The sequence below is a fragment of the Sinohyriopsis cumingii genome, chromosome 13, assembly GCF_028554795.1.
Source record: "Sinohyriopsis cumingii isolate HCF-2022 chromosome 13, ASM2855479v2, whole genome shotgun sequence".
NCBI classification, from domain to species: domain Eukaryota; kingdom Metazoa; phylum Mollusca; class Bivalvia; order Unionida; family Unionidae; genus Sinohyriopsis; species Sinohyriopsis cumingii.
The window spans coordinates 46098570-46120948 of NC_142973.1; the positions used below are offsets into that span (position 1 = coordinate 46098570).

Below are 22379 nucleotides of genomic sequence, written 5' to 3' on the forward strand. Positions count from 1 at the left end.
GGTGAGTGGCTGATTTATCGGCCTAACACAGGCACACACCAGACAACCCAATAGTTCTCTGCTCCAGGGATAAAAGGACAAATAAAAAATAACATCAGAGGGAGGTCTTACCGTATTAGGAAGTGTGACATATTTAAACGATTCAGTATCCGTGTCCACACCGAAATTTAACTCCTCTTTGTTTTCCGAGATTAGGATGGCTGGCGTTATACCACAGTCAGCATTGGATATAAGGGACCTCATTTTGTTATCCGGATCCGACCTGTAACGGATTTTTATGATCAATGTAGTGCCGTAATCCAGGTTTGTGAACCTTGGGATAACTAAACGAGCGGTGCCATCAAAATAAGCGACGCCTCCACGTACCACGACTTTGGAATTCTGAACGTGTGAGTTGAGACCAGACTTGTCATTGGAGTCGACGTCAAAGGGAAGGTAAATTTCAGGCTTGCACTCTGAAAAAAATATGGATAGACTGCCAGACAGAAATACAGTTTATGTATACAGCGATATTTATTTCAGGAACCCACATTTGTAGTCTATAGTGCTTCGTCCGTTGCGCTTAGTCGATTCCGCATGCGAAATTTTGAAGTAGGTAAGGTGAGAGAACTCGACTGTTGGATAATTTGAAGTAGTACAATCGAAAAATTTCCAGAAAATAATACCACTCTAAAATTACTGTACCGCTCACACAAGGGTATTATACGACTTATTTTAACCGTTAAACTAGTCTGAATTTTTATACACTTAAGTGATGATATTAAGAGTTACTTCCCTTGATAAAAGTTAGTTCTAACCCCAGATTTACATACACTGTGAAAATCATATGCGGTACCATCGTAACTGATTTAATCACGTGTATCAGCAGTACTATTGGCATGTGCATACATATCAAAAACATAATGCTGTTCGTTCAAGCACTGAATCAACCAAACATGTTGGTATTCATTATGCAAACATCAATGGAAGTCCAATAATGAGCTTTGAATCTTCAATATTAATATGGATTTTTTTAGGTAAAAGCCTAAATTTTAAAAACAAATTTTGAATACCATATTGCTGTTAGGATCTACTTGTACTCAGCAAAACGTCCCGGATCAAAATCACAGCAATATCTTTTGAATAATGCCTGAGGAGTAGTATCAGACATAAATATTTCCAAACACCTGTATATTTGCAAACACCTGTATATTTTTTTCACTGGTGTTGGTTTATCATTAATGATTGAAGTCTCTTTTCTTTTCGTGTCAAAGTAAATTTAATTCCATCCGGATGGGGATAGCCTAACTGGGTGATATGCAAACATTTCAAAGCTATATACGTCGTGGCTCTTTTAATATTTCTTCGAACTCATTGTGACTAGTGTCTATTTCCTTTTCACTTATCCATTATAATTTCTTATTACCCTGACGGGATATTGTCTGTATTGGATTTGTATTCTCGGATGTTTCATATTTGCCAGTTTGCAATTTACTGGTGCGATTTTCGGATTCGGTTTTGTAGTCAAAAGAAATTCGATTGTTATGCAAGTTCCAAGGCCTTCATAGTCATATTTTTCCTCAGCTAGAAACCCATTATCCCAAAAACAGTGTGTTCCTTAATGGATGTTGTTTATGTATTCTTTTCAGTAGTCTTCGATATAGGTGTCACAGACCTCATATCCTCTATATTTCATTAATACACACACTTTAGATGCCACTGTTTGGACCTCAATCTTGTTCAACTTTCTGTATGTGATCTTATTTGTTGTATAGAGGTAACTCTTGTTCGCAAAACATGACCTCTATTTCATCTCCATTGCGATCTTCAAGTTTGTAAACGACTCCTTCATCTAAAATTACTTGCTTAATTGTAAACATTCACTCGCTTTGATTAGGAAGGTCTCATTTTTTCGAAAATTTCTTTCTGCTTTAAAAAAATATGTTTAGCGGATTTTAAATTCACACGTTCAAAATATATCTGATGCCAGGTAGCCAAATAGATTAGCACGCACATTTGAGCTATTTTCTTCCTTGCTTTATCTAGAAACATGTTAAGAGTGCTATATTAGACATTGCTTAGATCTGAGAAAACGTCAACTTACTTTCTGCTTTCATTTTATGTAAAATACTCACACGTGAAACATCGCGAAAAAGATCGTACTCCTTTAAATTTCACTCTTTCACTCTGGTCCAGTGTTGTGTTTTTTCTTCATATTATTTGCATTCCACTTATTTGTTTATCGAACAGCCGTAGTCTCGTCTCTTCACGGATTTGTGGTGGAGGTAACTTTTTTTTAAGATTTATCCTTATTTTGAAAATCGTTAACAAAATGTATTTTCTCTTTTCCTTAACAACCATCATACTATATTATTCATATATATATATATATATATATATATATATATATATATATATATATATATATATATATATATATATATATATATATATATATATATATATATATATATATAGGTTATTGAATTTATATGAGAAAATATGCACGAGCTTTTCTGAGCAATACTGCACGACTAAAGGAGTGGAGTATTACTTTTGTTTTAAAACCTAGTTAATATTTTCCCAAAGAAATGTAGTAACCTTAATGTTATATACTCATTTTACTTTTCTACCTAAGGCTGAATAATAATAAAAAATCTACAAGAAACAAAGTAATTGAATTTATGTTGATTCCAGAAGTAAATGCACAACTGTTTATTCAACAATACATAGTAATAGTATTTATGCACACATAGCACCGCCACACGACCTTTGAACATGATCGCGCGCTCAATCATTCGTTGTGAAGTTTACTTTCGTTTTGGTCTACTTAAAATTGAAATTCAGAGTCATTGTGAGTGAAAATGCCTTGAAACAACTTTTCCGTTCGTCGGGAATGGAGAAATTTTGTTTTCTGTCGACCCAGCTAAATTCTGCTTTTATATTTGTGATGCACTGGATTTATTAGCTTGGTCAATTTCGAACTGTGTACATGTGACTGGATGGATTGATTGTTTGGATTCATAATGAATGAAAAGATATAAATTCTTTAAACTGAAATTCTCAGAAGGACGAAAGATTAAATATTGTTTGTTAAGGAATATCACATTCATTTAGTTTATGAGTGCAGTAAGGACAATTTGATTTCTGTCGGAAATATAGTCGAAATTACAGTACAATTTCTTGGTGTCAATCAAGTTTTGGAACCCGTGTTATTCTGATCAGCAGAAATAAGTAAGAAAGTACATTTTGAGTAAATTGTTATTACCTGCTAACGACGGCACCTGTCTATGCCCTGTCACTTTTATGCTTTTTGTTGGATGGGCCCTACCTATTTACGTTGCCTGTATGACTTTTATCGCTACTACAAATCCAAATATTGTATCAAAAAAGTACAACAGGGAAAATTGCAGAGCAGCTACGGCGTGACAGTCCATTTCGCCAAGGGAAATATGACCTCTTCGTCGTCTTGGCTCTGAGGCCGTTGCCGTTTTTTAAACAAAACCCGCCTAGTTCAGTTGCATTTTTAAAAAAAATTAGTGGTGATGTGAATGACTTGTAAAATGGTTTCTGAGGGAGACGGGATAGCACTTGACCTTAATATGCCTTTCTGTGCCATTGTCATAGACCCATGAGAGCACAACTCATAGTCTCAACCATGTCTCACGTTTATTGTGGACATTGTGGATATAATGTACATTCGTTTACTTGGTTGAAAGTTTCTTTTGTGATTCGCTGAGCTCATCCACATCGTCTACTTTATCATCGTACTTTTATCAGGACCAAACAGCTTGTTTAGTTCATCGATTCACAATTCTAATAAATCAAAAGCTCCTACGTCCGCTATATGAACGTACATTGTTTACAATCAAAAGTAGTTCCTAACACACGATATTATTTTTAGACACACATGTCCTTGTATGAAGCAGTACAGCATGGAAAAATACTGCACAATTCTGACAATGAACGGAGCAAAATTGATCATAAAATAATATCGCATCTTACAATACATTGGTTTAACAAAAATGGACATACACAGGATAATTTAAAACATGTCAACGCAACGTCTCGAAAATTCTTCAACTCTCGTGATATTGTAATTATGTGCTACCTAAATTACAAATTGCAATTTTTATTCTGAATTGTAGTGCGTGAATCCTGTCGAGCGAATAGCCTTTTGCCATACTAAGAGCTACTTTCCTTTTCAGATTCAATAATGAATATCAATTTTGACCTTATATTGACATCAATTCTAACATATGATTGGCTGAACCTGCTTCTTTCTTGAAATTACATCGTCGGCCATGAAATAATGATGAAACTCCCCATTTGACCTGACGTGTCAGACCACAACCACTACAGTAATTTCCAAATTTTTTCACATTTGCTGACATGTCTCACATTCGGTGTGCAAATGTTGTTTGCAACTACAATAATTTTATCGCTAAACTCATCCTATATTTTCTACTTTATCTATAAACGTAATTAATGTAGTTGAATTTGTGAAAAATGTGATAAATATTATAATATATTGGTCGAACATTTGCCTGTATATTTTAAATACAACAATATTGTATACAGCTTTGTTGCCCTTGAAATATGGCCCATAAGGCGCAGTTTCCTTAATAGGCCGTTCAAGAGCGATAAAAATTATATATATATATATATATATATATATATATATATATATATATATATATATATATATATATATCTTTAAAAAAGCACATAATGTAATGGCGCTGCGAATATAAAAGATAGTTTGAAGATACTCTTGTACATAATAATTAGACATTAATTTATTAAGCATTTCGCTTGCGTCCTGAGCACTAGAACTTTAATATCAAACCTGCTTTCTCCCTCCAGCTGTCATTGAAGAAGGCACATGTACACGCGGGTTCAAAAAAGGAAGTCCCTGGTGCGCAAGCCATCTTTATCCAGCCCCACCCCTCTATGTGCTGCTCAAACATATTTGGCTGATCAGCGATGGCACGCATATCGCACGCTAAAAGAGAAAGAGGTCGTTTTCAAAAAGTAAACATATGGAGTATATACGGTTTTTGTTGTCTGCAATTGTTTATCTGAGCACGAGGCATAAGTTTCAGCTGGAGACTTGAGAGCTTTTCAGAGTTTGTACACAGTAAACCGTGCATGGTCGCCATCTTACATGGCCGGTTTCATGGAATATAAGTCACATAAAAAACAGCTTCATATTTGTTTTTCTAAACGTTCTTAAGCAGGTGGTGCAATTCTGATGTTCTACATAGTCATTTATAAGGCAATAAAAAGTCTGAAAAATGCGTGTTCCTCTCTTTTTTATACACTTTTGTTTCCAATCATCATTTATGCATAAACTTACAGTATGTGCTGTTGACGTTAACCTCGCATGGAGCAACACAGGATGGATCGGCGACGCAACCCTTTCCGTCCGAATACCTTTGCCCTGATGAACAACACTTGGGGACCGATTTTCCACCGGATGCGCACTCATAGTAAGCCTGACAGATTTTGTCGTGTCCGTATGCCATGATGGAAGAATGGTTACATTTATCTGAAATTAAATGCTTACTTTTAAACATAAAAAGTCCGCACCACTTGTTATTAATACTTGTAGATACTCGTTCATTGCAGTTATTAGTTGAACCTTGCCAATAAACATGAACAGGAGGGTAAGAAGTATTTACAATAATCAACGAATCATTGAAATTATCGACTGTAATAAAGTAACTTTTGAAGCATTTGAAGGAGCTATCGGTTGGAAAGATTTACTAGTTCAGTGCCGGCTCTGACGGAAATAAATAAAATGTATTATACATTAAAATATATAAAAGAAACACATTTGTTATCAATCGTCATTAAAGGAGACGACTTCCTATATATAAGTTTTATTCAATGTCTCATCGGAAGTGAAAGTGAAGACTATATCTCTGAAGTTTTCGAAAATCAAAACTTACTTGATTTAAATAAATTATTTTCGCGGTTGTGCAAATAGGAAATTTTCGACGTTTTATTAATCGCTGGATCCTTTAGCTAATAAAACTGCTATCACGCAATATCACAGTAACATACTAACATACCGGACGAAATCCCTATGCCGCAACATGAACGAAATGGAAATAGCAGCTGAAGATAAAAGGTATATACGTTGGAGACAAATTTCGCGAGTAATCTCATTTTTTTTAAAAACGACAACAATTTAAATCTTTTACGCATTTTACTACTACTACTACTACTACTAATAATAATAATAATAATAATAGATAAATGTTTAAAATGTCTTTAATTTGTTAGAAGAAAAATTGGTTCAAGTCATAAACACACACACACACACACACACACACACACACACACACACGTCATTTTGAGTTTCTGTCGTCAAGGATAAAAAAAATATCACAAAACACATGCTTTGATCCTTTGCGGTATCTAAAGAGAAAGTTACCGATGCTTGGGGCATCTGTGCAAATCATTATTTGCACGTTAATTAAAGGTAAATTGCACTTGAATGAAATTTCCGCTTGTTTTTCTTCTTCAAGCAGCTGTGTCACTAGTACAGTTTCATCACAATCTGCTGAGGAAATTTCCAATATAAATAAAACAATATTAAAAAATAAACATTGTAGTTACAATATGATGACGGACAGGTGATAGACGATAAAGCTGCAGAGTGACGCACCTTTTCAGAATTTTTCACATGTCAAAAAAGTAGCATAGCTGTCGATCTATCATTTTGAAAATCCAGCTGAGTCATGAACTGACAAAATGTATTTGATCAGTTTGCATTAAGGAAACACTTTACCTCTTTAAATTTACGAAGACAAATTAACAAGTAATTGTATCGATCGATATCGCGTGTTTTATAACAGTTTTAATTTTTTTTGGGATTAAACTGGACGACTTTACTTTTATTGGATGTCTGTGTTTACAGGTTTCATGGTGAACTATATATGGAGTTAAGGGGACTGCATTAGATGTAGATTGTAGATAGAGTTACGGTGACTGCATCAGGTGCAGGCTATAATTCGAGTTATGGGGACTGCATCGGGTGTAGATTATACTCGGAGTTAAGAGGACTGCATCAGATGTAGATTATATATGGAGCTAAGAGGACTGCATTAGATGTAGACTGTATATAGAGTTAAGGGGACTGCATCAGGTGTAGATTATAATTGGAGTTAAGGGGGCTGCATCAGATACAGATTATATATAGAGTTAAGAGGACTGCATTAGATGAAGACATAAAATAGATATAGTTAAGTGGACTGCTTCAGATGTAGGATATACATCGAGTTATGGGGACTGCATCAGATGTAGATTATAACTGGCGTTAAGGAGACTGCATCAGATATAGATTATATATGGAGTTAAGAGGACTGCATTAGATGAAGACATAAAATAGATATAGTTAAGTGGACTGCTTCAGATGTAGGATATACATCGAGTTATGGGGACTGCATCAGATGTAGATTATAACTGGAGTTAAGGGGACTGCATCAGATGTAGATTATACTTGGAGTTAACGGGACTACACTTGGAATTAATCGGACTGCATCAGATCCACTATTTGTATTTAGAGATAAAATCACAACTCTAATTTAACAATGTAGGCAATGGACTCTCTCTCTCTCTGTAACATTTCTAACAGAAAAAGAAATCAGGAATCTAGGAGTGCATTACACAGCAAAAGAAAATATTATGTGACAAATAGCAAATCAAATGCAGCTCGATTTACAGTTCTATTAATATTGAAATTCCCGGTTCTGTAAATTCGAAGTTTTAATTTTGACAGTTAACATTCTTTGAAAGTTTATCCTGACACATTTGTAGATGAAACGTTGATTAAATTAAAAAAATATGGCAATGCTATTGTTATAAAAACACATAAGCACGAATAATACAGAGCAAGGAGAAGAAACCAAAGCCTACCGTTAGCACAGTACACATCAGCAATAGGGAGGCAAGTAAATAGGTCCAGAAACCAGTACGTTCCGAAAGGACATTGCTGAATCTCCGCACGTAAAGTACCGTTTACACCTGGAAAACATTGCACGAACTTGTCGCAGTCGGTGGGATGGTTATTAAACCCGGCACCATTATTCATTCGACAACCCTCGCAAAGATAGGCCCCTGAAAAATGAAATAATTATGTCAAAGCAAGGTGCATTTCTTATAATATTACAGGTGAAAAGGTTCTAATACATGTACAAATTCAAGGGCATATTTAGCTAAATAATGAGTTCAAGCATTTTAAGACGTGTGTGTGTGTGTGTGTGTGTGTGTAACAGTATACCAGAATGGTCTCGAACTAGCAAGGTTGTAAGTTCATCTGAGCATAAAATCACAATGACTCCTATGACACTTTTTTTTTATAAGAAAAATAGTATTGGCAGTCAAAGTATTGAGTCTGATTTGTTCGAACTAAGCCTCAAATATAAACAACATCTATGCAAGTTTACAATATGAGCTTTAACTTGTTTAATACTTGAAGCTTATGTGCAAAATATCTACAGCCTCCAGGCTATAAGGTAATGTAGTGCAGAAATATATTTAATTTTACATAAAGATAGAGCGGCAAGATTAAGCATAATGCCTTCAAGCTAATGATTTATTGTAAAAATGGAATTATGTAAAAGAAAAACGTGAGACATAGTTATTCTACAAATTTGGGTCAGGCTAACTGAACGTTAGTTAAAGTAAAATAATCTCTAAGCTTATTTTGACACTCATTATTTTCGCTGGTAACATGACATCACATTTCCAGATTTTGTGAGAGTTATTGACGATAACTACTTGCTAAGTTAGGCCGCGTAACAGTCAGCCACATCCCTACGATTTTTTAAATGCCCCCATTTACAGATTTTAAAAACTAATTTAATTTTAGATGATTTCTTTAATCATAGAAATGGATTTATACAGTTTTATCAATGTATATTCACAGGCATGGATTTATCATGATTTATATTAATATAACAAGTTTTTAAGTTCTAAGGTGGATGCAGTAACAAAACTATACGTTATATTTTAAATATAACTTAACAAACATTTTAAGGAACTACCAACAAAAAAGTTAATTGTATTCTATTTCGAGAACCTCTAAGAGTGGTTTGTATATCCGGTTCTAGACCACTTATATATTTTTAAAATTTCGTAAAGGTCTATGAGAACATAGAAAATCAAAATGAAGCATTAAACAAGATGAGCACCAGTATGGTGTGTTTTGATAATCAAAACAAATTACTAGACCAGTCAGACTGCAGCGCAAGTAATAAAGTATTGTCTGTATTGATTTTATATGCAAACCTTGTTAACAAGTGAGCAAGGCAGAACGCTGGTCGAGTACCAGATACGGCATATTTGTTTTGTTCGTTCATTTGTTGTTGGGGTTTGGGCTGGAGATTAACCCTTGGATAATTTCTAATGTTATCAAAGGCAAATAGCATCTACGTAGAAGTATCAACTATAGCATTCGCGAAAATATCTTAACTCTTCAATTTCTGATTTAATTATAGAGAAAATATTTTAGTCTTTTTAAATTATTCAGAAATGTTATTACAATTGGTAGCCACGAATGGAACAAGATCCTATCATCGTACTATATGATTGTTAACGGCTAGTATGATAGCGTTATTAACTGAGGTCGTTGGTCAAGACGTATAGTGCTATATTAGAAAATGAAAGTTATGTGGTTCGGTTCTTAATTAATTAAAATCTAAGTTATGTGAGTAAACCTCAATGTAAAAATGTTATAGATTTGCATTATGTGACTTATACACAAGAGTGCGTAGCACAGTCTCTCAGTGTTCACAATACCTCCACCTAGCAGCTGTAATGCAAATAAAAAGGCATCTCACCCCATCCCCAAAAAACAACAACGAAGAACAAGTAATAAACTTGAAATGTGTGGCTTGCCTCAAACTGTGCTCACGACTTGAAACAACTGAGCACGCAATACGCTCACTTGAAAGTCACACGTGAAAGCTGTCTGAGAGAATTCGTAATTTACAGAGGACAATGTCAAATCGCAATATCCGTATTACGATTTTAGTGCAGTTCCCATATAACCACCCCAAGGGGAGGACTCAACAGACAGAGGAGGTAATCATTTTGCAAACATTTCTGATTAAGGTCAAATATAAATTAGTTAAGACACGTACAATATAATGAAATATATACCAAAATATTGTTATTAAAATAATCCAAATTAATACTTCTATACTTGACTCGAAGACTTTATGTCACAAATGATAAAATTGACTGCACCTACTGACTCGAGATTTAACAGTTTGGTTTTATTACGGGCAAGACTAGCTTATTCGCCTGTAACTTAAATAGCGTAGCAACTACACAGTCAAACTGATTTCCTGGATAGGTTGAAATACGTAAAATACATCATCTATTCAAAATGTGAAAAAAATTAGATTAGCTCAGTTTGTACCATAGCAGCAGCCTACTCAGTTATGTAACGAAATACATAAATTCCTACATCGGTAGAATGAAGGATATTACGGACTTTATACAACACATGCAACGCTGCACATATTGTGAAACGTCACGTGTCTTGCTAACTGCACGTATTTACCCGATTTATTCATCGCAGAAGATAAAAATATGTTTTCTGATGCGAATTTTCTATATTTGGTTTATGTTAATCGTTTTTTTGTGGGAATGAAACGAATTTGTATTAACATAAAATAGAAAACGTGCACACAAACTCTTACCCGTTTTTAAATTTATTTTTCAAACCCGAAGCCACTCCCTACCTTTCCCACAACTTTCAAGAGCCACGCACATATCTTTTTTCAAACACCAACGATCAACCCACTACACAATATAATAAAACCACCTTTTCTCACAAAAAAACACCTAAGCCACCCATTCTCCTATTCGCTAAAGTGTGCTCTAAAACACTATCGACACCCAAACGGTTAATAAAAGCATTCCGCTACTCACGCTCTTTTATGTTACATTTAAAAATAAAAACATTACGCCACCAACACCCGCAATGTTCATAAAACCCTAGACCACCAACATTGACAATTTTCACAAAAATACTTGGACACCATTTACCTAAATTACCCCCCCCCCCCACAAAAAAAAAAAAAAAAATTAAAAAAAATGCGACGAACAATCAGGGTCGGTTGTGTGTCTGAAGGTAAGTCCATGTTGTACGTGAAGAAATGTGGCAAACGACTGCTCTGATATTTATATTGTGTACTTACCTCCTGGAATGTATCCAGTAGCACAAAATGTTGATAACAGTATGAACATATTGTTCTTCAACTGATCGAAGCTATCAACGGACAAAACCTGGGCAGGCGAGGACGCTATAGACTCTAGCTCAGTATTGTCCACAAAATTCGTCAGACCAATAGCGAACAAGTTAATTCCATTTCTTTTGGCCCTGTTAGCTTGAAGAGTGGTCTCGGTTCGATTCATGGAGATCCCATCAGTGATGACGATTCCAAACCTTTGTGCCGAGGCCCTACCTTGGGAGATAAACATCTCTGTCATCATCGCAATACCCAGGTCGGTTCTGGTTCCATCCCGAGGGTGGGTCAAGGCCAATATCTTTTCTTTAAGATCCACCTTATTTGCGCTGAGCGGAACCGTACTGGAGACATTGGAGCTGTAGAGAACCAGTCCTAATTTGACTTCTTCATCACTTAAAGTCATTCCTTCCGTAAGGTTTTTAATGGCAAACTTAAGCGTGTCGAACTCCTCAGTGCTGATGCTGTCCGAACCATCTACAACTACTATGAGGTCCATTAGGTGTCTGCATTCCCCTGGAAAGTAAATAATATATCAAGGAAATAAACAAATTACGATAAATTATGCTTAAGTTGAACAACAACTGTATGTCTGAAATGTACATGCTCCTGGGGAAACTTTATAAATAATAATGTTTGCTCTCTAATTTGAGGTATCGATACCCCAGGGATTTAAAAGACAGGAACAGCAGGTGTTGACTTTATATTTTCCACCTACTTCTTAACCGCTCCCGTGGCCTAGTGGTTAGAGCATCCGGCTCGGATGCGAGAGGTCTTGGGTTCGATCCCCGGCCGAGCCAGACCAAAGACTTACAAAACTGGTACTAACAAGTGCCTCGCTTGGCGCTCAGCATTAAGAGGTTAGCGTTAGGGCTGGTCGGCCTGGTGTCAGGATAATGTGACTGGGTGTTACATCATGCTACATGTCTGCGGCATGATGTCCAAGTGCTAGACATCAATATAAAGTATCACACTGCAGACATCTTAGCGAGATGACTGAAACATTGTTAAAGCTACGTTAAAAATCCAAATCACACACACACACACACACCTACTTCTTTCTCCATGTTTAGTTCATGCAACTTTTGAATTTTTTTCTTTCCTACTTTTCTAATTTTCATTGTTTTTCTCCTTTATTGTGATGTTCCATTGTTGAATGTGTAGCGGTATTTCATTTTGAATGACATGGATAATTCATAGCATGTTCATATTTACTTTCATTCTGAGGTCACAAAGACATATCACCATTCAAATTCATTGAATATTGTCAGTTATTAAGAATTTAGCAAATTTAATCTAAACAATTAAAAAAATAGTTATGGGTATGGTCTAACTGCATACGTGAAATTGTCCTCAGACGTCTCTGAGAGCTGGAAAGGCTACGGTTGAACATGCCTTTAAGGCCGTACACACTTGCGAATTGGTCACCAATGAACAAGCATTAGCAGGGTTAGTGCCTAGTCTGAGGCTGAACATTTGCATAAATGTTTTTTGTATAAAAAGATAAAACCACAAGATCCACGTAGAGTTTAGCATGGGAAGCGGCTTGAAGAACGTTTACAAGTGGAAGACAGACAAGTTTTTTTTTAAAGAGCAAAGCTTTATGACAAAGAACTGGAGACACAGTAGGATTACAAGTTGACAAAATATCAAAATACACGTACTGACTGATAGCTGGTTTTGTTATTGCTTTAGGAATGAAGGTATTATATATTTTAAGCGATATATTTAAAAAGAATATAACACCAAAAAAAAGTAGGAACGGTAGAGACTTCTGCAAGCCGATTATAAATAAACTAAATATATTTCCAGAAATCATCTAGCCCAGTAAGCGCACCAAAGACTAAGAATAAAACATCATAACATTTTTACTAATAAATAGCAAGCTAAACTAACAACATAATTAACACTATTTACTATGCAAAGTTAAATTCAGCTCTTACAATAAGTAACAATATGCTTTCGAATAGGATATTTAGTCTTTAAAATAGATAAATCAACTAACATGTGTATAGAAGAAGTAATAATACTGGTTACATTTTAATTCATTGAGTCAATTTACTATTGAATATTAAACAGCACAATGGATAGCATAATAAACAAAATAATTCTGTGAAACGATTAACTGTATATTTAATCACTTTAAATGTTTCATAAACTGCATAAATATAATGGAATTAGGTTGATGAAAAATAATAAAATTAGGAATAATTTAATTAAAGCGGAAGAACAGTCCATAGATGTTTGATGAATGTGTAAAAAAGTCATATAAATTTTAGTTGTGTATTTGTTGGTATTGCAAGTGTGTCCGGTGGAATCGATTTTGTATCTGCAAGTTTAGGTATTGCACAAACAGCTACATTATTTATTATACATCTAGCTTATACAGAACTTGATACAAAATGTACTGGAGTTTGTTGCATAAGCTTTAAAAGCCAAGATATTATAAAATAAAGCATAAAAGTACAATGAGATTATAACTCCGGCTCTAAGTAAGTTAAATAGCATCGATGAAATGGTGAGTAAATCAATAACCAATAAGAATTAAGTCACGATAGATTTACTATGATAGTTACAGAATACAACAAATGATTGCAGGGACGTAACGACAAGCCGACTGCAAAGGATTCTCGTTACTAAAATGGAGGAAATATATTTCCTATAGGAGAGATCTGTTTACTAACATCGAAACTTAGTTACAATGACGTGGAAGGATAATCTGAGAGAGATATCCATGTCTTAAATGCAATGGATACCAAAGATGTAAATACACACTTCATTTCTGAAAATAGATCTTGTACTTGGTTATTACAATATTCCAAATAATAAAACCCTTAATATATTCTACTATACAAACGATGAGAATGAAACAAATACTATATCAATCCATGAAGGTTCCTATAATCTTGAAATGCACAAGGAAAAATTAAAGAAGGAATAACTGATAATGATGACAATGAAGAAATCATACTTAATAATTGTCAGAAACATAACTTTTAAAGTTTAATGACTCCGAAAAATAGTAAACCGTGCATTTAGCAAACTAAAACTGTAACTTAATAGGGTTTAATAGTCAGACATCGAACGATTCAAGTACAGTTTGTGGATTTTTGAAGCCTAACAAATTGTGTAGTTTCCTTGATTAACTGAAAAAAATATTAACAACTACTGTAACGTATCCTGTTCTACTTTACTATCGACGCTACCTATTAAAAATTTATAATACGGTAATATCATTTCAGACAATATTAACAGTCCATTTGAATAATTGCAAATGGTACTATAAACAAATTAAATATAACAATTAATGATGAAGATGGAACAGAAGTAGATTTAAGTCGTATAACAATTACAGATATCTATAAAACAGCTGACCTATAATTAATATAGCTCGCGCACTGTATGTATGCCCAAGCAATAAGACAACAATACCATTTCACGTAGCTCGCGAAAATCGCGCACAGTACTAATGACTGAATTTCAGGCAAAACAAGTTGCTGTTTCATGTTAAACAAACGCCAGATTTATCTTTTAGAGCCATTTGATTTTAATTTTAAACCCGTAAAGCAAGATAAAATACACGATACATCAATTACTAAATCAACCTTTAACTGATGCCTTAAACTTGTACAACATCAGCTTTACAACTGCAGTAGAACCAATGCATTTAATAAAGGCTTGGTGCAAAAAAGTTACTGAAGCACCAACACGTAGGACGCTTGGGAATAATACTTTCAAAGATATCAAACACTGAGGGAACAAGTTAATAAGTTAAAAGTTATGGGTCACAGATAAACTTTCAGAACTACAAAATTACATAAATGAGAACAAGAAGAGGATTTCACATAATCAATATTTATTTTTCAAGAGATTAATTACTCTATCAAGTGCTTTACAAGTGTTATAGACTGTTAGAGCGGAAACAAACATAAGACTTTTAGAAAACATACAGAATTTATTATAACCGTTTGAACAAAATCCACATGTTGAAATAAAGAAGCATTTACAGACTTATGATACATTACGGAGAAAAGCTGATGAACAAAACTGAGAAGCAGAATGTAAGATATTAAAATGTTACTTAAAGAATATAAAGCCTGTGTGAAAGAATTGCAAGATAGAGCGAAAGCTGCCAGTAACAGTCTTTTGAAGTTACAGAGGAAGGATGACTATAAAGAAGTCAATAGTCAGATAGTTGACTTATAGAGCAAGGCATATTTGGGTGAAAGTATTATAAGATTAATAAGATCGACCTGCTAGTTATCACTATAATTAATACAATATGTTTAAAAAGAAGGGGATTTAAAAACTCTAAAAATGAACCATATTATGGAATAGAAAATGTTCTAGCATTCGCAGATAAAGAAGTTGGCATGACTAAAGGAACTAGTAATGAATTAAACACAAAAGAGAAAATATTACAAAGATTTTAATCATAAAGAACAAATGATAGCAGACGAATTTAAAAAGAAAGACTTCAAATTATCAATGACCTAAACCAAAGATAACGTTATGCAATAATTTAATCAGTTTACCCAGAAACAGATGAAAACATAAAAGAAATAGATGAAATTAAGAATGACTTAAGTAAAAAGACTTTAGCATTAATTAAATTTATTGGTACAGTTAAATCAGAAATAGAGGAACGCACAAATACAATATTAACTAAATTGGCACCCAACTAAAGTCATGTATAAGATATAATCTACCTCTCTTGGGAATATTACCGCGGCATTGTGTTTGATCTCTAAAGACTGCCACGCGGTTAGTGTGAACTCTTACGCAAGGTTACCATGACCAGCCAAAGACCGGGAACTTGTGTCGGCAAAGGTTACCCGTCGCGTCACTTAACAAAGGCTTGTCGTTATCACATCCATATGTTAAATGTTATCTAAGGATCAAAAAGAAAGTCCACGGGGTAAACGGGGCGTGTTTTTATCCGTCCGCACGTTGACAGACAGCGAGAGTGACATTGTCCGCTAAGTTTGATTGTATCGGTCCACAGCTATATACCATCAACATTGAGGTAGAGGGCTTGATTACAATTTAGACCCGAATAATACCCTTCGAAATCCTAAGAGTAATCTAGTATTCGTCTTCAGATCAAAAGCGTTTACTCCGAGAAAGAAGCCACTCGTAATCTGGCGGCTGAACGTAGAGGTATATTCTAAGGAAACACAAAGCTTCGAAAAGTAAGCTTTTTAGGGTACATATAACTTCCGGTTCAATTGGGTCCCAAGTGTTCAAGAGTTGGATACGGACTTGAGACTATAGCCGAGTCAGTCGAAGTCGTCAGAAGTATAGTCATAGGGGAGAAGTGGAGGAAGAGTCTAGAGAAAGATTGACGAGGAGGAGGAGAAGGAATTTGGAGAAAGGTCGGGGAGGAAGAGGAGAAGGAATTGGGAGAAATAAGAGAGGGAAAGGATACAACAACTGAGTAGAAATACAACGACTGGTGGAAATCAATCTGACACTGCTAATCAAGTGATAGAATAGGCTTATTAAAGGGTCGAGCGGAAGGAGTACAACTGGAAATATGAGTCATTTGATTATTGAATTGTTATTAAATTGTTATTCATTGAATTTAAACCTTTTTGTATATTTGACCATCTAACCGTCTGCATTGCTGACTGGGGGCACGGAGCTTTATATCTATCCTTCACTAAATTTAACTTCCAACAAAATATAACCTAGGTGGGGCTTCTATCATAGTTTAAATAAAATATTGGGAGCACCCCATCCCAACCATACATATCGTCACAGATACAAACCTTTATTTTATACTCTGAAAAACCTAAAGATGAAACATTTACGACTTTCTGGATTTTATTAAGGTTATGATTAAACTGCAAACAGCAACTGCTTATGAATGGGACTATACTACATTACATATGGCTGAATTTACAACCTACATGGTATACAGTTAGACCAGTATCGTGTTATCTAAATCAAAACTGAGCTTTATATTCAAATTTTATAAACTTACACATGCACGCGACAGATGAAGTTAGCTTTTTAATGCCATTAATGGTAACAAAACAAACAGTTTTTGCTTACGTTTTAAGTAATAGCAAGCAAGAGCCACCACATAAAGTCGAAAGGCTAATAGATCTTTCAGTAAAATAATCACGATCAAATTTTCAAAATAAACCCCAAACAATTTTGCTTTAATTTTCTTCTAGAATACATGGGCATAGTAGTCTTACAGTTGAAGACACGATATAAATTTATTATCATCAAACATCAGCAGGAATATTCGGAGGATTAATTACTAATGGTTCAGCATTTACATGAGGTAATTATTTGTTTCAGTTACTTGATCCTCATCAAACTGATAAAGATAGAGTGAAACAAGACAAGGCACTTGAGCAAATGCAGATAAGAACAGAGTTCAATGAAACAAAACTAACTCGTTAGATTACTTTAGTAAAAGACTAAGACATCAAGATTGAGATTCTCAGTACCTAAATAATTTGGATGAACTCTTTTCATCTATATTGTTTCCGCTCATCCTGAACCTAATGAACCAAAACTTTGTAACAGATAGCTTATGATCATACAGTTGTTGCAGGTATAATGGTCACTCGTGCTTTTGTGGGCTACACATTTCTTTGGAACTAAAACAAAATCAACTTAATTAGGTAAAATATTGGAAGGATGGCAAACGTAATGCAAAATATATTAACTCCCCACAAACAGTATAAAACACTGCAGTGTGTTAAGCATCTCAGTCCAACACATCGTCGTATTTAACACACTCGAATTAGAATGAAACCTGAACACCATTTACAAGCAGGTTCGGACCAAAGTATTTTAATGGTATCTGGTAGTTTCTTCATATCGTTCTATGTAAAGATAAATGAAGGTTGGTAAACAACTTTAGAAGAATGTTCATTATAGACATAGCTTGGTCTTACTATAGTGGGAATATTTTTAAGTTGAATGATTACAACATTTTGAGGACGTCCAGAGATTTATAGCTATAAACATCAAATAAATTAGAACATGTTATAATGTGCGATAAACTGCTAAGTTAACACCAGGAGCTGTTAATGCACAGCACACAGGTACATTAACTATTAAGTTTAATGTATAATGAATGAAATTCAGAAATATTCTCGATTTCTAAATTTTAATTGATCATTATCAATTGTTTACTTTTGTTCTTTTTCGTGATTTGTAACTGCGCTGAAATAATTTTAACAAATCTTAAGTGATAGAAGTTTCAAACTAAGATTATTCATTGGAGGATCTTCGCATGATACGATTATATCTAATCTGATGGATAATTCTGTAGGTGATAAGTGCCAAAAATGGAGCAGCGTTATGTTATGATTCCATCCTAAGAGAGAATTATTGACTTTGCTGCTAATACGACCTTAACAGAAGGCATCATGGGCTAGTTTATGTGCAGTAAGATAATATGAGATGGATAGTTTATAATTATTTATACACATAGATCGAACTTATTAAAAAAGTGTCACATAACGTTAAAGAATCTTTCTTTATATAGTAGTCATGAGGATTACCAATAAAATTGAATTTTAAATGTTTCAGAACAACCTTTAATATTTTTAATCATCTTCACTAATTTGTGATCTGGAGAGGTTTGAATAAAATGTTTTTACTGGTGGATTAAAATAATAATTAACAAGAAATCTTTTTGTTCTTTTTAGACAAGAAAAAAATCTTTGTGCCTTTTTTTAACTAAGAATTTATGATATTGCAGGAATTCCGGTGCTAATTTTTTTTAAATATCTTTATAGTAGTGTTTGTTTGTTTTATTTCTTCATGCACAGGTTCGAAAACTGATTGTATATATTCATAACAATGTTATTACACAGCTTTATCCTCTTTAAACCATTAGCTAATTTTGTATATACATATATTTCCTGTCCAGTGGTTGTATGTAATTCATCGTAATTCGACTTTACTTTCTGTTTCGCGTTTTATTATTATATGTGATACCAATCTATATAACATGCACGAATTGATAAGTCGGCATCATCTACTATTCCGAGACTAAGAGATGAATTTAACTTTTTAATTTTGTAAAAAAAAAAAAAGAGCAGTCAAATCAATAAAAGGATGCTACTGGCTTGACCTGTTTCGGGTACAAATATGTATTCATTTAAGTGTTTATTAAATTATTCTTGCATCATTTTTAACTGGATTTGTATCTATATTTTCTTTTAACTCTTGGCACATGATTTTACATAATTTTTGTAATTTGTATTCATGGTTGTAAACTGTATAGAATATGTTTTGTAATAAATCTGTGTACGTGACCTGGCTCTGTTTAGAACGCAAATTGCGTAGGATATATAAATATATGTTTACGTATGTGATGACAATTATTAATAATAATCTTAATAATAAGACTTAAAATGGAGCCTATAACGTAATTTCTCAGTGACTAATGGGAGTTCGATGTTTCGAGAATAATTTTATTAATTCACATTGGTTGCGCTAGATCACGTGAATAAGCCCAATTCGACGTAAAATAGTAGTGTATGCCGTCGCGTGGGATCTATTGAAAGATACAGTCGCAATATACGGTGTATATAAGGATATTACTAATCATTTTTATTCAATCTGAAATTTGGAGTCATTCATACTTATTTTAAGTCTGCAGACGTGTTTTATGTTGTATTTAGATATTATTTGAGAGGAAAAACATTTGTTTGAATTGTCCATTGGAAAGGGAAAGTGTTTATTATTTGGACAATACTATTATTCTGGAACTGTTATAAAGTATTCGATGGAATTCTGGACAGCGCCATCTTGACAACGTCACGTTTTGGTTTTGAAGAACAGTATATTTCCTGTATGGAAATTTTTAAGGGACTTTTCATTTCTTTAGGACTTTTATAGACCTTTCAAAGGACTAGTTTAGATTAACTTCATAATACTGTAAGTTCCTCTCACATTTGTCATTTATAACTTTGATAAATAAGTTGTCTGTTAGGTTTTATAAAACTTGTCGGTTTTGCTTCTTTACTTTTAACTTACGTTTGTGACCACTGAGTAGTAACAGAAAGAAAAACAAAAACAAATCTTTCTTTAATAATCACTCACAATTCGTTTTATTGTTCTTCTTGATTGAACCGGTATTAAAGGAATTTATAATCTCATTCTTCAAAGTTTTTTGTTTTTGCCTCAGGAAAACTTTGTTCAACTGACATAGTAGGGTTTTTGTTAATTAAATATTTTGAAGTAAACTTTGACATCAGTATATTTCCCCTTTTAATAGTACTATTTTCTATCTATAAAACTATTGAGAAATCTATGAAAGAACATCAAGCCTCTTGGAGACGTTTATCCTCCTCATTTACAAGTTCAGTGCTTATCTTATCTCTTCCAGTATAACATCATTAAGATCTAACTTTAATTGTACGTTTTTTACATTATCTAGTTTGTACTTCGATCTTCCATCTCATTAAGATCCTTCATTTCACCACAAATACATATTCCATGCAATTTGTTTTATTTTTCCACATTTACATTTACCTATATACATTTACATTATATAAAATGTAGTAATATAAATACCCCAATGTTTTTAGAACTAACGTTTAGTGCAATTAATCAAAGTCTTCTTTTGTGATGTCACATATTATTTCGGCTTTTATTATAGAAAGTGTCGTTATATTCATCCCAGCTTACCACCATATTTATCTGTTTCTTTTAATTTTTAACATTTTCTTAACTTTGAAGACATCATCTCGTTTGTTATAGAGATAACTCATCCTCTTAACATATTGACTAGTATGTTTTCTCCTTATGTCATTCCAATTATATACTACAGTGGTGTCCTAAAATGAACTGTATGATTTTAAAACATATTCCATGAAATTGGCAAAATTGCCTTTAACATAAATAGATTTTAATTGAGAGTGCCTAACTTTCTCACCTATATTACATTTGCTTGCTACATACGCATCTGCTGAAAGATAACCAAGTAAGTTAATCCACGATTTTAACCTGTTTGCTAGGGATAATGTCTTCAATCGGCGATAAATCTATATATCAATGATATCACTTACTATATCAATCAGAAAAGATTTGTAACTTACCTACCCATTCTCTGTTATCATTATTTGTAAAATACTTTTAATTTTAATCCTAAGAGTTTGACTAAACCTTTCCACTGCTGAAGCTTTCTTTACTAAGTGGGAAAAATTGCATATTTTCCTCATCTGATAATTTATTCACCCTCAGGTTATAAAATGCCTTTCATGCATCGAACTGTATTTGTGTTTGCTGATTTTCTGTCATTAAATATTTACATAAAAACGTATTGTATATCGTATCCCTTTTCTTTCACTTTCTTGGCCCAGGCGTATTGCGAGAAAAACAAAACATGTTTAAAGCCACAATATTACACGTTTGCAAATCAATACTTGCCTAGAGCTAGTTATCTGCCTAACAAACAGAAACCAGTTTAATCGGTTTTTAGCCGGCTTGCAGAATGGACAAGTAGATAGTTTTATCAGCCAATATTTTAAGTTAGAATATTTTATTTTCCTAACTTTCCTCGTCGTATTCACTTTAACAATTTCCTCGATTGATTAATATTCGTTAAGGCAACTGGACGTTTATGATCGCGGCACAGATAAAATATAAAAATATGAAACACATGGTGAGTGATACATTCGAATAGCACGCAACATAACCGTATAGGGGATATGTGTAATACTCTACCTTGTTTGACGTATGAAGTATTAAAAGAAGTTGAACATTAGAAACAAATTGAGTAGGTTGGTGCAATAAGTCATGCAATATTTCTAGTTTACTGCAGTTGTATGGGAAAATATGAACGAGTTTTTTTTCGGATTAGTACTTCACGACATTTGGGAATGAGGTATTCATCCGAGAAAACGAATTCATATTTTCCCATATAAATGCAGTAAGCTTTATATTATATTCTCAGTTTCGTATTCCACCTACGCCTTAATTGTAAAAATACACTACAAGAAACAAAGTAATTGAATTTATGAATGAATAGTCACCGTCATCTTTTCTTTGCTTTCAACTCTGTTTACCAGGCCATTCTTCCAGATTGATATCGCTATTTCATTTTACGTTTACCACAATTCCACAAAAATGCATGAAAATGAAGCATCACCTAAT

At 33.8% G+C, this 22379-nt stretch overlaps 1 protein-coding gene across 2 annotated transcripts in view; it reads right to left on the reverse strand.

The window, feature by feature from the left end:
* The window catches only part of LOC149785346 (collagen alpha-6(VI) chain-like), a 98402-nt gene that overhangs the window by 36233 nt on the left and 39790 nt on the right, over window positions 1–22379 (reverse strand). For both annotated transcript variants that reach the window (XM_089979237.1, XM_089979236.1), the window contains 5 exons: window positions 11199–11762; window positions 7906–8106; window positions 5339–5530; window positions 4829–4984; window positions 112–455 (listed from right to left, as the gene is read on the reverse strand). In XM_089979237.1, coding sequence (XP_089835363.1) covers window positions 112–455; window positions 4829–4984; window positions 5339–5530; window positions 7906–8106; window positions 11199–11762 — 1457 coding nt within the window. The remainder of the gene's footprint in view (window positions 1–111; window positions 456–4828; window positions 4985–5338; window positions 5531–7905; window positions 8107–11198; window positions 11763–22379) is intronic.